The 15731-nt window shown below is 46.1% G+C and overlaps 1 protein-coding gene across 1 annotated transcript in view; it reads right to left on the reverse strand.

Moving 5' to 3' along the window:
- Positions 1-1682: 1682 nt before the first annotated feature.
- Positions 1683-15731, reverse strand: part of LOC120916208 (protein-arginine deiminase type-1-like) — a 35640-nt gene continuing 21591 nt past the window's right edge. The window contains exons 8-16 of the mRNA XM_040327063.1: positions 14798-14889; positions 11836-11941; positions 10215-10322; positions 9224-9375; positions 6080-6221; positions 5047-5140; positions 4863-4939; positions 4127-4258; positions 1683-2479 (exon numbers count right to left, since the gene is read on the reverse strand). Coding sequence (XP_040182997.1) covers positions 2246-2479; positions 4127-4258; positions 4863-4939; positions 5047-5140; positions 6080-6221; positions 9224-9375; positions 10215-10322; positions 11836-11941; positions 14798-14889 — 1137 coding nt within the window. The 3' untranslated portion in view covers positions 1683-2245. The remainder of the gene's footprint in view (positions 2480-4126; positions 4259-4862; positions 4940-5046; positions 5141-6079; positions 6222-9223; positions 9376-10214; positions 10323-11835; positions 11942-14797; positions 14890-15731) is intronic.

Below are 15731 nucleotides of genomic sequence, written 5' to 3' on the forward strand. Positions count from 1 at the left end.
CTTTGTGTAAAAGCTCAGAGTCCTCAGTTTATTTTACTATGTCAGTGATTTATATGGAATGAGATTAAAGTGGTGCTATTATTATTAATATAAATATTTTATAATTATATTTAAAAAAAAAAAAAAATGTTGTGTTACAGTTCACTGCAATTTTGGGAAGCGGCTTAGGATTTAATTTTAATTTATTATTTATTTATTTTTGTCGTGAGATTCTACCTCCCGTGTGTGTGTGTGTGTGTATATATATGTTTAGGTGTCCTGCATAATTTTCTAGCAAAAATAAAAATAATGATTTTTACATGTAGGAGAGACGGTATGGAAAGTCCATTTTAATCTTGTAAAACAAAGTTGCTGTAATAAATATCAACTAGCTCCAGCTCAAACGTGTTGCGTCCTCTCCCTCTCCCCTCTTCCCTCACCCCCCCTTTTTTTTTTCATTTTTCTTCCCCCCTTTTTTTCCTTCCTCCCCCCCTCCTCTTCCCTTCCCCCTTCCTCTTCCCTTCCCCCTTCCTCTTCCCTTCCCTCCCCCCTTCCTCTTCCCTTCCCCCTTTGCCTTCCTTCCCCCCTTCCCTTTTCCCTTTTCCCCCTCCTTCCCCCTTCCCTTTCTCCCCCCCCTTCCCTTTCTTCTTCCCCCTTCCCTTTTGCCTTTATTCCCCCGCCCCCTTCCCTTTCTTCCCCCGCCCCCTTCCCTTTTGCCTTTTGCCTTCCCCCGCCCCCCTATTCCTTTTGCCTTCCCCCGCCCCCCTATTCTTTTTGCCTTTTTCCTTCCCCCGCCCCCCTATTCCTTTTGCCTTTTTCCTTCCCCCGCCCCCCTATTCCTTTTGCCTTTTTCCTTCCCCCGCCCCCCTATTCCTTTTGCCTTTTTCCTTCCCCTCCCCCCTATTCCTTTTGCCTTTTTCCTTCCCCCTCCCCCCTATTCCTTTTGCCTTCCCCCTCCCCCCTATTCCTTTTTCCTTCCCCCTCCCCCCTATTCCTTTTGCCTTCCCCCTCCCCCCTATTCCTTTTGCCTTCCCCCTCCCCCCTATTCCTTTTGCCTTCCCCCTCCCCCCTATTCCTTTTGCCTTCCCCCTCCCCCCCTATTCCTTTTGCCTTTTGCCTTCCCCCTCCCCCCTATTCCTTTTGCCTTTTTCCTTCCCCCTCCCCCCTATTCCTTTTGCCTTCCCCCTCCCCCCTATTCCTTTTGCCTTCCCCCTCCCCCCTATTCCTTTTGCCTTTTTCCTTCCCCCTATTCCTTTTGCCTTCCCCCTCCCCCCTATTCCTTTTGCCTTCCCCCTCCCCCCTATTCCTTTTGCCTTTTTCCTTCCCCCTCCCCCCTATTCCTTTTGCCTTCCCCCTCCCCCCTATTCCTTTTGCCTTCCCCCTCCCCCCTATTCCTTTTGCCTTCCCCCTCCCCCCTATTCCTTTTGCCTTCCCCCTCCCCCCTATTCCTTTTGCCTTCCCCCTCCCCCCTATTCCTTTTGCCTTCCCCCTCCCCCCTATTCCTTTTGCCTTCCCCCTCCTTCCTATTCCTTTTGCCTTCCCCCTCCCCCCTATTCCTTTTGCCTTCCCCCTCCCCCCCTATTCCTTTTGCCTTCCCCCTCCCCCCTATTCCTTTTGCCTTCCCCCTCCTTTTTTTTTTTTTTTTTTCACCCTGTTGTCAAGATGGTGTAGACCAAATTAAGAAACAAGGTAAAAACATCAAGTAAGGTTTTGATTAGATTTACTAAAGATACAAATGCAAAAATCTACATTTTGGTGGGACAAGAAACTCCCACCAATCTTATAAATAACACAGGTAATCATTCAAGTTGGTTAAGCTCCGTAGAGGCAGCAAATTATGGATACTTCGCAGCTCTGCTAAAAAAAAAATGACGCCATTGTGTGATCGGTGATTTGAAACTTTTTGTATATCCTTTTGTTGTTTGTCTCAACTTGCCAAAGTAACTGTGATGTTGGAGGCCTAGCCTTGATTCACGTCTTTCTCTGTAATAACACGTCGTTGGGCTTCATGTGACCCTTCGAACTTCCTGTTTCCAGCACAAAGTAGGCACCAAGCATCAAGTCACTGTGTAAAAGTGTGTATACATTGCAGATCCGGTTCTTGATCTACAGACCACATGACCTTGTAGAGGTCGCCAAATTGAAGATAAAAGGTTCTTTTACGGTTTTGTTGGGTTGCATTGAGTTTCCGTGCGTCTTCCACATTGCAATTCTGTCGACTTGTTGGCGGACGCTGCGTCAAGTTGCATCTCAGGCTGAAGGGGGTTTATGGCTCGCAGTGCCACCACTTTAAGTTGAACGGTTTCCTGACCACGTTGGTGCCGCAGTGGATCTCTCCCAAGTACGTGTGGTAAGAGGCAAAGTCGTCCAGGAAGTGGCAGGTCAGTCCCAGTGGTTCCAGCAGAGACTGGACTTTCTCCTCTAAGCAGCATTTCCCATTAATCTTCGGGCCGAATGGCTTAGGAATTCCAAGCTGGTTTCCAAGGACCAGCATGTTGACCTTAAAGGAAAAAGAAAAACTGTTTAGGTTAAAGATCAAAATTTTTGATGGCCAAGTGGCTGACTTGGGTGAATAGATGTGTAATATGGAAAGCGATGAATGACAACCCACTCCCTCCTCCTCGATGCCCACTAACCCAGATTAACACATTACATGAAGATTGATGGGGGCTTCATCTTATTCCAAGACACGGGCTAGAGGGACGTGATGTTGGTAGAAAACGTGGGGGAGGCAAGAAATGAGAACACCGGATGTGCTGAACACAAGGGGTAGAAGGAAGAGGCCTTTGTTACACCAGAATACCTGGGTAGAAGGAACGAGAGATCTTCAAGAGATCAAACTTAACCTGAAATTGATGCTAAATCTCTACCACGAGTCAGCCCGATTTCTGCAATCATTCTAATAGCCCGATGACCTGGTTGCCTACAGCGATTGTGAAGTTGCTATAACCCCAAGCTAAGTGACTTTTTTTAAGTGTATGAAGGTAGTATATTGATGGCTGTCAATGCTTGTTTGCTATGAAGTTTAGGTAGTGTGTGCAGTATGGTATCTGTAATATCCCCACAACCCTGTAAGAATTCTGAAAATTGCTCCCCCCCCTTCCCTCAATCCATATCAAGCCTTTCAGGTCTGATATAGGTTTTAAGGGGAACCCCACGCCAAAATAAAATGGCATGAGGTCCCCACCAAAATCCATACCAGACCCTTATGTGAGCATGAAGCCAGGAAAGGGGGGGGAAGCGAATGTCCACTCCCTCTCTTAAACCATATCAGACAACATGCCCTCAACATTGGGTGGAGGTGCTTTGGGGTGGGCCTCTGCCCTAAAGCACCTTGTCCCCCATGTTGATGGGGGACAAGGGCCTCGACCCTTATCTTGGCATGAAGCCTGGCAGGCCAGAAAAGTGGGGGGGGGGGGAGCGAGCGTCCCCTTCTCCTAGACCAGGGATATGCAATTAGCGGACCTTCAGCTGTTGCAAAACTACAAGTCCCATCATGCTTCTGACTCTGGTGTCATGCTTGTGGCTGTCAGAGTCTTGCTATGCCTCATGGGAATTGTAGTTCTGCAACAGCTGGAGGTCCGCTAATTGCATATCCCCGTCCTAGACCCTACCAGGCCACATGTCCTCAGCATGGAGTGGAGGTGCTTTGGGGGCGTGGCCACAAAGCATCTTGTTTCCATGTAGATGGGGACACGAGCCTCTTCCCCACAACCCTGGGCGGTGCTAGTGGGGGGTTATTAGAATCCAGAATCCACCTTTTAACCCAGATACCAGCCTCCCCTCTTATGAGTATGGGGTACATCGTACCTCTACCCATTCACCAAAAAAGTGAGTGAAGACACAACACAAGTTTTGGGCATGTCCCCTGATGTAGATCCATCCTCACTCACGATGCATGCCACCACTCCTGGACCCAAAAAAGAGAAACTCTTCGGTCTCGTCCAAGGCTCCCACCGTCTGACATTTCTTAAATAACTAAGGGGTGGTGTCACCCGATGACATAATCAGATGACACCGCCTCCTTGTGACATCATCGACTCGGCATGCCCCCTGGTCAATGATGTCACAAGGAGGCCAAAAATGTTTCTGAAGTTATATTTGGACCAGAGCAACTACTACTACTGCATGGAGTTCCGGCACTCACCATATCGGGGAATAGCGACTCGGCATCCTTCTTGGGAACGTCGCATTTGTAGAGTATTGGGATATCAATGATGTCGGCTTCGATTAGCCCCAGTTTCTCCTTCATTATCTTCCTGTTTATATCAATGCACTCCTAAAGCAGGAAAAGGGAACATTGTTGGTGGAGACCTCACACACGGCCCATCTTACGGAAGGATGTGATGAAAAGCCCAACTCCAGACAAAGCCATCCATGTCCCAGGTAAGTCATTTGTATGGAATTTGGTAATCACAAGAAAATCAGTAAAATAGATCCCCCTGCAGCCAACAGCCACCCCCCCCCCCCCAATAAATCCAGCCAGCAGCAATAGACCCAAGAGCAACAAAAGATCTCCCGGCAGACAGCATCAATAGGAGCCAGATACAATAGACTGCTCCCTCAAAAGTAGATCCCTCCCAGTAACATAAGACCCACCCTAGAAACAACAGACCCCCCCCCCTGCAAAACTAGATCCCTTCCAAAGACAACAGATCCCCCAGCAGCAAATAAACCGTCATGCAGAAATAGATCCTCCAGCAGCCAGCATCAATAGATAATGTTGTACAGCCCAGCACTCCTTGCCATTACATACATTCAGTGCTGTAGGTGCCGAATCTGCTTTCCCTGTTGATATGTCAGGAATTTTATACTTGCAGATTTGTAGGTTGCCGACTCGTTTCACTATAAGCGCGTGGAGTGGAGGAGCGGACGATATTTACCTGGCAAAACTGAGAAGATTCCTTCAGCGACTCGTCCTCCAGGATTTCGTCTATCGTTAGTTTGTCTTTGTCCACTCCTGAAACAACAATCATACTGCCAATCAAGATGTAATAAAGAGAATATGTGGGGGGGACAGTACAGGGTGGTGATAGGGTAGTACCACCGCACCACAAATGAGCCCACCTTCAAACATGATGGCGCCTCCAAAGCCTTCTTTCTGCTTCTCTCTGAACAGGTCCAGACACACTCTGGGACTCGCCAGGACGAGACGGAAACCCTACAGGAGAGAGAGAGGAGCTCAGACACCGGACAGAACAATCGAGTCCATGGAGCTGATCCAAGGGCAAGAGGCAACATGTCTAAAGCCTTTCTCTAGTGGAGTGTAAGCTCCTCTGGTACAGGGACTGTTGTGACTGGCTCAGTGTTCTCTATACCTGGTGAGCCTGCTCTCTGATTGTGAATTGCTACATATGTCCAATAGCTGAGATATCAGTTAAAGTGGAAGTAAACCCTCCTATTGTTTTCAGCCAAGGAAGCTGCCATCTTGGCCTCTGTTTAATCTGCAACTGCCACGATGCTGCACATGTGATCAGTTATGAAACCAGCCATTGGATGGTTTGACAGTTTGGTTGAGAGCACAAGCAAATGTGACATCTAGCATTTCCGGCATGCCGGGAATGGAACTGTTTTTTTAAACTATCAAATAGATGGGTTTACTTCCGCTTTAATGACTGCACCTACCAGAGGTGTCTTGACACAGTATATGTCAGAGCTATATAAATGTATAATAATAATAATAAGAGTGTGTGACTGTGAGGGAGGGGATATTTAGAGTGTAAGCTCCTCTGGTACAGAGACTGATGTGAGTGGCTCAGTGTTCCCTGTACAGCACTGTGGTATATGTCAGAGCTATATAAATGTATAATATTAAGAGTGTGTGACTGTGGGGGAGGGTGCATTAGAGTGTGAGCTCCTCTGGTACAGAGACTGTTGTGACTGGCTCAGTGTTCTCTATACCTGGTAAGCCTGCTCTCTGATTGTGAATTGCTACATATGTCCAATAGCTGAGATATCAGACATAAGGACTTCACTTACCAGAGGGGTCTTGACACGGTATATGTCAGAGCTATATAAATGTATAATAATAGTGTGTGACTGTGGGGGAGGAGACATTAGAGTGTAAGCTCCTCTGGTGCAGAGACTTTTGCGCTCTTACCCTCTTATCTGCAGCTGGCACAAAACTCATGAATTCGTCGATGTGGCTCACAAACAGCCAGGTGGAGTACAGATGGACCGGCGATTGCACCTGCTGACCCTTCAAGAAATCTGTAATGGTTTTGTTCATCTGCAACTTTGGACTGCAAAGACAACAAGGTGGCGATAAACGAAGAACATGGAAACACAGTTACAAAATATGAGGATAATGGAGAATTAAAGTTACTCCACACTACCAAAAAAAAAAAGAAGGGTCAGAGTTGCTGCAGTTTAAATAATAAATGTCACCATCATGTGTGTGTTTGGGGGGGGGGGGGGACGTTGAGCAGACCAAAATTTCTGGGATCAGCATAATACGAGTCGTAGTTCCAGATGACTCCAGCGTATGATTTTAGGGCCGCGACCACAAGCACTATGTTAAGCCGTACGGACTGATAACACTGCCAAAAAATGTGTTCGTTTAATTCATTTTTTTATACCGTTTTTTGGGTCTTTTGTTATGATCGCAATTCGTACATTCATAAATTCATACATTCATAATTTTGAAAATTCGAAAATTTTAATTTCCAAATTTCCAAAAAAATCAGAAAACCCAAAAATCAGAAAAAATAACTAACTATTAAATTATAGGTATTGTAATTTCCTTTCAAATTTGGCTGTTAGTGAACGTAACAAATACAAATTTATCCGAAGTTACGAATTACCTGACATGCCGCATCTAAACAAATGGAACGAAAAAAAAAAAAAAAAAAATAATATATATATATTTTAATTAATATTATTATTATTGTCATTTATTATTATTAATTCATTATGTTCCATTCGTTTAGATACGGCATTCGTTATTTTCGGAAAATAATTTGTAGCTTCGGATAAATTTGTATTCGTTATGTTCACTAACAGCCACATTTGAAAGGGAATTATAATACCTGCAATTTAATAGTTTAATAATAGTTAAGTTATCAGTTAATTATTATTTCAGATTTCCGAATTTACTCTTTAATAATTTACGTATGTACGAATTTAGGCATTTACGAATGTGCGAATTCTACGAATTTACAAATTTAAGCATTTACGAATGTGCGAATTCCACAAATTTACAAATGTACGAATTCTACGACATTTACGAATGTATGAATTTAAGCATTTACGAATGTACAAATTTACGAATGTACAAATTTACGAATGTACGAATTTAAGCATTTACGAATGTACGAATTTAAGCATTTACGAATGTACGAATTTAAGCATTTACGAATTCCACAAATTTACAAATGTGTGAATGTACGAATTCTACGACATTTACGAATGTATGAATTTAAGCATTTACGAATTTAAGCATTTACAAATTTTCAAATGTGCGAATGTACGAATTCTACGTCATTTACGAATTTAAACATTTACGAATGTACGAATTCCACAAATTTACAAATGTGCGATTGTATGAATTCTAAGACATTTACAAATCTATGAATTTAAGCATTTACGAGTTTATGAATGTGCGAATTTACAAATTTAAGCATTCCACAAATTTACAAATGTGCGAATGTACGAATTCTACAACATTTACGAATGTATGAATTTAAGCATTTACAAATTTACGAATGTACGAATTTAAACTTACGAATGTACGAATTCCACAAATTTACAAATGTGCGATTGTATGAATTCTACGTCATTTACGAATGTGCGAATTTAAGCATTTACGAATGTGTGGATATACGAATTTACGAATTCCACAAATTTACAAATGTGCAAATTTTACGAATGTATGAATTTTCGAATATTCGGAAAAAATCGTTAAACGGGTTTTCGTTAATTCGGGTATTTCCCAATGAACTAATTTGTCGAAATTTGTTAAAAAAAAAAATTTGAAACGAATTGCACATGTCTACTGATAACTGCACGCCTACGGGTTATTACGGCACGGAAGAGTTAAAGCCGGTCCCACCCGTACATTATGCTTGTGCTATTTTTATGGTAATGTTTTACAAGCAATAACCTGACCAACAAATGAGCAGTGGGAAGACCCATAAACTTTTACTGTTGCAAAATGTATATTATTACACAGTAACAGGGCCGATCCTAGGGTCACAGGCGCCTGGGTGCAGAAATATTGCTGGCGCCCCCACATGGGCATGGTCATCTTACTAACTCCTCCCCTTTACAAATGTTTCTATGGCTATAGCTCAAACACAGAGATGCTCCCCTAAGAAGTCTTCATTAGTGTCCCCCATCAAAGTCCCCCCTAGCAGGTGTCCCCCATCAGAGTCCCTCCCAGCAGGTGGCCCCCATCAGAGCCCCACAGAAGGTGTCCCCCATCAGAGCCCCACAGAAGGTGTCCCCCATCAGAGCCCCCCTAGAAGGGGTCCCCCATCAGAGCCCCCCCAGAAGGTGTCCCCCATCAGAGCCCCCCCAGAAGGTGTCCCCCATCAGAGCCCCCCCCCCAGAAGGTGTCCCCCATCAGAGCCCCCCCCCAGAAGGTGTCCCCCATCAGAGCCCCCCCAGAAGGTGTCCCCATAGATCAGTACCTGTATAATAGATCCCTGTAGCTCGGGCGCATTGGGAGCAGAAGCACATTACAGGGGGGCGGAGCATACATGGCATCTTTGGTTACCAAGAGGGTGGCACTCGGAGAGCATTTCTGGGAGTGCACGGGATGATTGGCAGCAGCTCCGGCCAACCCAGAAGCCTCTCATCACCACCTATGGGAGAAAAGCCGACACACACAGAGGGGGCGGGGCAGACAGGAGACTGCTCCATGCACACCGGACAGAATTAATTTGTGGAGCCTAGTGCCGGAACGTGTTCCGGTACTAGGCTCCGCTGCGGTACCCAACCCGGATTCCGGGGACATCGGGAGGTATGCGCTCTTGTCAGCTGCCAGTGGAGAGAGCAAGCGGGATGGGGAACCGCAGTACCTGCTACATGCGCTCCGCCTCTGGACACAGACGAGGAGGAAGGGGAGCACTTTGAAGCCCCCACCTCTGCGGTGCCTGGGTGTGTGTGTGGGTGTGTGTGTGTATATATATACACACACACACACACACACTGGGCTCTATATATAACGCCAAACTAATATGTGTGCATGAAATCGTCCTTTAATAAACTGTCCTTACACAGAGGAGGTGGTAGAAACACTTACTCATTCAGGCTGCCACCATAGAGGATCCTTCCCAGAGGGTAAGGCTTCCCATTGACTGTAACAGGAGGGCTGACTTCCAAATTTCCAAAAGCGTCCAGGGTGCCGATCTCATCAGGGTTTGCTTTCCGCGTCACATAACCAAAATCCGGTCCCTGAAGGAGGCAGGGGGGGGAAGGATTGTGATTACACAAAGGCAATATGGCCACTTAAAAAGCTGCAGGTTGCCTTCTTGGGCAGTTGACACTTATGCCCAGTCTGGGGAAAGGCCGTCTTAATGTCATCATTGGCCACTGGGGCCTCTGACTATCTGGGGCCCCTACCAGCCTGCCCCAATTTACGCACCTACTTTCAAGAATTTAAGTATAAATTAAATAGTTGATAGAAATAAACATATATCTATTAGTACTTTTAATAAAATAGATTATAAACAATAAAAAAAAAAGATGCCATTAATCAAAGACTTATCAATACAAAGAGTACAGTATGGGGGGGGGGGACAGAAGGGCACAGTATGGGGGGGGGGGTCAGGAGGGAACAGTACTGGAAGCAAAAGGGCCAAGTACATGTTCTGTGATGCTTTCCTGGACAACGCCATCCCAGGACAGCTTAGCAAAAAGCGTGACTGTCCCGGGAAATCCGGGACGGTTGACAAGTACGATTTTATGCAAGATTATCATGGGGCCCCCCCAAGCACCTGGGGGGGGGCCCATGCATTAAGATGGCCCTGGACTGTGGGATACACTCGGATGGGCGCAGGGCTTTCCCTTCCATTCTACACAATGCAGTTGGATTCCCTCTTTGGCATTTTCTTTATGACCCCAGATGTTGGCATAGTTTTGACAATCGACCGATTTATTAATTTCTTCTGGTTACCAAAGTACGTTTCCCAAAACAAAAAATTACAAATACCTATTCCGCATTAGAAGAAATAAATGTCATATAAACCTGCCCAACCACAAATGATGTTAAAAATAAGGGAAAAAAGACAGACCAGAACTTTCTTTTGAGGGAAATCTTTGAGTCCCCGGTCTCTCGGTGAGTCAAGAACGACTGGAAAGCACTTGTGAGGGGCCTCGGTGTAGCCAAACTCCATTTCGTCCTACGAGAAAAAAGCAGAGATGCAAAAAGATTTTGATCAAGATTTTATCCTGAACAGGTTACTCACCCCCCCCCCCCCAAACCACATCTGCAATGGGTTGCCAAAAAGCCATCAGGGGGGTACAGCCTATACAACTGTAAGGGGCCCGAGCCAGAAGAAGGCAGGATGGGTGAAGGGGAGCCGTGTTGTGCACTATAGAAACGGTCTCGCAGCTTCTGCTGCTCTCTGTGTCATTGAGCTCAGACATCGAGCTCCTTACTGCCACCTCTGGCTACTATGTGCATGTGCACCCCTCATGTGAGCTGCCTGTACTATGTTCCTCTGTGTCAGCAACATGTCAGCTTTGTGAAAATTACCGTATTTATCGCGTGGCCGAACCCAGCTGAGTGTACTGCACTCGGTATATGTCGGCGGCGGCGCTCAGAAAGCGGGTACGGCGTATAACGCGCACCCGCGATTTTCCCCTGATTTTAAGGGGAAAAAAGTGAGTGTTATACGCCGATAAATACGATAGTTGGTACTAGGTAGGAAGATTTCCTTTACAAGTAGGGGCTGTGAAGTAAAGGGAGGGGGGCTGTTTGTGGACAGGGAGGGGCCAGAGGCTTGTATGTTTACAGATTTGTGTATGTATATACAGGTGGGGGGGGTGATATATTTATATAGGTGTGGGGGGGGGGGGGCTGACATGTATACAGGTGCGAGGGGGCTGGCAGGGCTGCCATCAGGGGGGTACAGGCATTACATTAGTATGGGACCCGAATGTACCCAGGGGCCTGCAGGAGAGAGGTGAATCTAAACTTTCAGGTTTTCGGCAGCGCCCCCCCTGTTCTCTGCTTGCAGGAGAGAGAAAAGGAAGAGGAGATCTGACATTTTCAGATTTTTGGCAACACCCCCCCTTTTCTCTGCTCTAGGGGGGCCCTGACTAAAGCTGCGTAAGGGGTCTCGAAATTTGTGATGGCTGCCCTGAGGGCTGGCATATATACAGGTGTGGGGGGTCTGACATATATACAGGTGTTGGAGCAGGCGGGCTGACATATACAGGTGGTTGGGGCGTGCTGACATATATACAGGTGTGGGGGGGGGGGCTGACATATATACAGGTGTATTGGGGGCTGACATACATATATATATATATATATATATATATATATATATAAGAGGGGGGCTGACATATATACAGGATTGAGGGGGGCTGACATATATACAGGATTGAGGGGGGGCTGACATATATACAGGATTGAGGGGGGTCTGACATATATACAGGATTGAGGGGGGGCAGACATATATACAGGATTGAGGGGGGGGCAGACATATATACAGGATTGAGGGGGGGGGCTGACATATATACAAGATTGGAGGTGGGGCTGAGTGTGTACAGGTGAGGTGGCCGATGTGGGATGGCCCGTGGGGCAAGCCCTGGGGAATGTTGGCGGTCAGGCTCGTGGGGGGGCCCAGGCCTACAGCATGTGTAAGGGGGCCCAACAATTTCTGATGGCTGCCCTGCCGGTCTCACCTGCATCCAGCGGTCCCCACGGTTCTCAGTGCAGACAATGAGCCTCGACCGGGACTTTCTGACAAATTCTTTCAGCAGTTTGATGAAGTCTTCATTGGTGTCCACGCTGAAGATTAAAACCGAGACTTGTTACAAAATATCCCTTTAAGCAAAGGTTCAACCAGAGTCCTAGGAGACCATGTAATGGGGGCCCTGAGCTAAATCTCAACATAATAATGACGTACTAGGAAGCAACCTAATCGGGTCTTTTATTAGCGATGACTGGCCACACCGCTACTTTTAATTTGTCTGGCTCTGTTGGGGCCCCATGTGAATCTGGGGCCCCTGGGCAAAGCCCGCTCAGTAAGAGGGCCCTGATGACTGCCTTCCAATGGGTCTTCCAAAGGAGCAAAAGAAAAAGGTGCAGTCCAGATAATAGAAACAGGAAGCAAAGCTCACAACCTGTGTGTCACTGGGACAGGAAGTAAGGGCGAATCTCGCCAGTTAGGACGCAGACAGCAATTCTTTTCCACTTTATCCAAAATCAATCAAAAAATTTTTGCAGTTCCACTTCAAGACTACCCTGCCCCCACTCTATCCCAAATAGATTTTTTAAAAATGTTGGGTTTTATCTCTAAAAGAATAAACATGGGGAAATCGGAGTTAGAGATCCCACATTCAGAAATGTAAGAAATAGTTCAGTTTTCAGATATCAATGAAATATCACGTGTGGGTGGATGGATCCTTTAAGAGCTGAAGTCTTGGCACCAGCCTCAAATCTCATCGTCCGTCACGCCTCTATTCCATCATTGAGGGAGAACCAACAGGATGTTTCCGATGCTGGTCCATCATGTCCTAACAGGTCTACTCTCTCTGAATTCCTTACCTCAAGTAATTAGAAAATGTTCACAGAATTCTGCTGGGTGTGTCTGCAGTTCTACTTGCTATAAATCACCTTTTCGTCTCTCTTTTCAGCCTCTAAATGTTGTGCCGTGTACACACGGTTGGAATTTCCACAGAAAAAGTCCGATGGGGCATACACACGGTTGGAATTTCCGACAGAAAAAGTCAGATGGGAGCTTTTCGTCTGATATTTTGACCGTGTGTATGCCCCATCTGACTTTTTCTGTCGGAAATTTCCGATGGACTTAGAGAGCAAGTTCTCTATTTTTCCATCTGAGATTCCGACGGAGGTTTGTCCGTGTGTACGCAGCATAACAGTTGGCAAAATGTATGTTCCAGTATTCTGGATTCTTAGAGGACCCCACCACTGGACGGCCAATGGGAAGTGTCCACATCCCCTATGCAGTAATGTGGACACCCAAAGACTGTCCCTCTTAAACTTCAGGGAAGATAGAAGACTCAAGAGCCAATGTATGACAGGACCACCAGTTTGAGTATTTTGGGCAGTGAGGTAAATTGACCACCTTTACTTCACCAAAAATGTTGGCAAAATTTTAAGTTAACGGGGAGGCCAAAGTTAATGTCAGTATTGGACAATCCTCTTCCTATCTCTTCTTCCCACCCCCTCTCACTCATTGTCAAAATGGAACCTGAAGTTATTTCATACTTCCTCAACTCCGCACTATGTCTCCCTCACCGGTGCTGCTTCCAGGAGTGACAACTGGTGGATCCAGCGCTGTAGTAGACCGCTACTGATATCATCCCACCTTTGCAGTATTCTGGATTACTAGAGCACCCCACCGTCGGACAGCCAATGGGAAGTGTCTACATCTCCTTTGTAGTAATGTGGACACCCAAAGAATGACCTTCTAACTCTTCAGGGAAAATAGAAGACTCAAGACCCAACGTATCACATGTCCACCGATTTAGGTGAGTATTTTGATCAATGAGGTAAATTGACCACATTTACTCACCCATGGCCAAAATACCTACTGAAGTTGTTTTATACTCCCCTAACTCCGCACTCTGTGTCCCTCACAGGTGCTGCTTCAAGGAGTGACAACCTAAGCAGTAATGTGGATGACCCTCCTACTCTTCAGGGAAAATAGAAGACCCAAGACCCAACGTATAACATATCCACCGATTTGGGTGAGTATTTTGATCAATGAGGTAAATTGACCACATTTACTCACCCATGGCCAAAATACCTCCTGAAGTTCTTTTATGCTCTCCTAAATCCGCACTCTGTGTCCCTCACCGGTGCTGCTTCCAGGAGTGACAACCTAAGCAATAATGTGGAGACCTGAAGGATGACCCTCCTACTCTTCAGGGAAGATAGAAGACCCAACGTATCACATGTCCACCGATTTAGGCGAGTATTATGATCAATGAGGTAAATTGACCACATTTACTCACCCATGGCCAAAATACCTCCTGAAGTTGTTTTATACTCTCCTAACTCCGCATTCTGTGTCCCTCACCGGTGCTGCTTCCAGGAGTGACAAGAATGACCCTCCTACTCTTCAGGGAAGATAGAAGACTCAAGACCCAACGTATCACATGTCCACCAATTTAGGTGAGTATTTTGATCAATGAGGTAAATTGACCACATTTACTCACCTATGGCCAAAATACCTCCTGAAGTTCTTTTATGCTCTCCACTCTGTGTCCCTCACCGGTGCTGCTTCCAGGACTCGGAGTGACAACCTAAGCAGTAATGTGGAGACCCGAAGGATGACCCTCCTACTCTTCAGGGAGGATAGAAGATCAAGACCCAATGCATCACATGACCACCAATTTAGGTGAGTATTTTGGGCATTTTGAATTATTGTTTTATTTTTATATACTAACCCGACACTTTGCGTCAGGGGTGGAAATGGCTGGACTTAAGATTAAAGGTAATTTTGATGGTTACAGATGTTCCTTTAAACTATTATTGACCTGTTCTTGTGCCAAAAAAAAACTTGTTGGCTGGGGTCATGACATTAGATATTGGGAACCAACTTTAACCCTAGCTTTAACTCTAGTGCTAACCCCAAACTTAAAAATATCAGAGAAAGGGAAGATTTAGCAGTTTTACTTGGAGACGTAGACTTCCATCGGCTTCTGGGTGTTCGGCGTCATGATCCACGGGGCCACTCTGAATACCACTCTCTCCGAGAAGATTTCAGCCTAACAGATGACACAACACATGAAGAAAGTCAGTGTTATACATTCCAACAATAACAATGTAACAAAACTCCAACTCCATCCAAAAACAATATAATAGATATCATTTTGCCTTCCCTGGTTCCTTACCCCTCAACTTGCTAACCACATTGTGAAAATACATCCTTTCATTTTCAATACATCTGGGTCTTTGTGCTTCTTGGATCATGGCTGGTGGGAGGGGCCGGCAGGGTGCGGTAAAAAGTTTCTTGAAAACATCACAGCACCCGGGCCTCAGTACTCCTCTCAAGAGCCCTCAGCCCTGATGAAAGCAGAGGGCTGGCCCCTGGGTGGAGTTATGGAAATATAAACATTTCTTGATGGGTGGGTGTCAGGCTGGAGGAGTGGGTGTTCCTAGGCGCAGAGCCGCTGATAAGGGGGTACTACTGGTCCTCCTGTAGGGGGCCGGGCACACAGGGGGGACCAGACAGCAGGGAGAATCAGATGTGGGTAGGACAGGAAGGGGGATCATAGCAGTGTGGGGGGCAACTACAGGTATGATAACATCAAAGGTGGGCAGGATAGAGAGGAGGATCTGTCAGGGCTGGGCTTAGCGCTTCCTTCTCTGAGCTGTCGGCTAATTACCAGCTCCTATCTCTCCACAGCGACTCACCTGTTGATGATCCTGCTTGTCAGTCCTGTCTACTTAAGCAGTCCAGCTCAGTTGCTCTCTGCCTTCGCCTTGGTCAACATCACAGTGACTTTCTCCTGCGTTCCTGTTAAAGACTTGCTTGGCTGACGTTCCTCCTGGCTCCTGATCCCATATACGTCAACCCAGCGATTATCGGGGGGGTCCTGGATGTACA

The sequence above is a fragment of the Rana temporaria genome, chromosome 10 (assembly GCF_905171775.1).
Source record: "Rana temporaria chromosome 10, aRanTem1.1, whole genome shotgun sequence".
In the NCBI taxonomy this organism is placed as follows: Eukaryota; Metazoa; Chordata; class Amphibia; order Anura; family Ranidae; genus Rana; species Rana temporaria.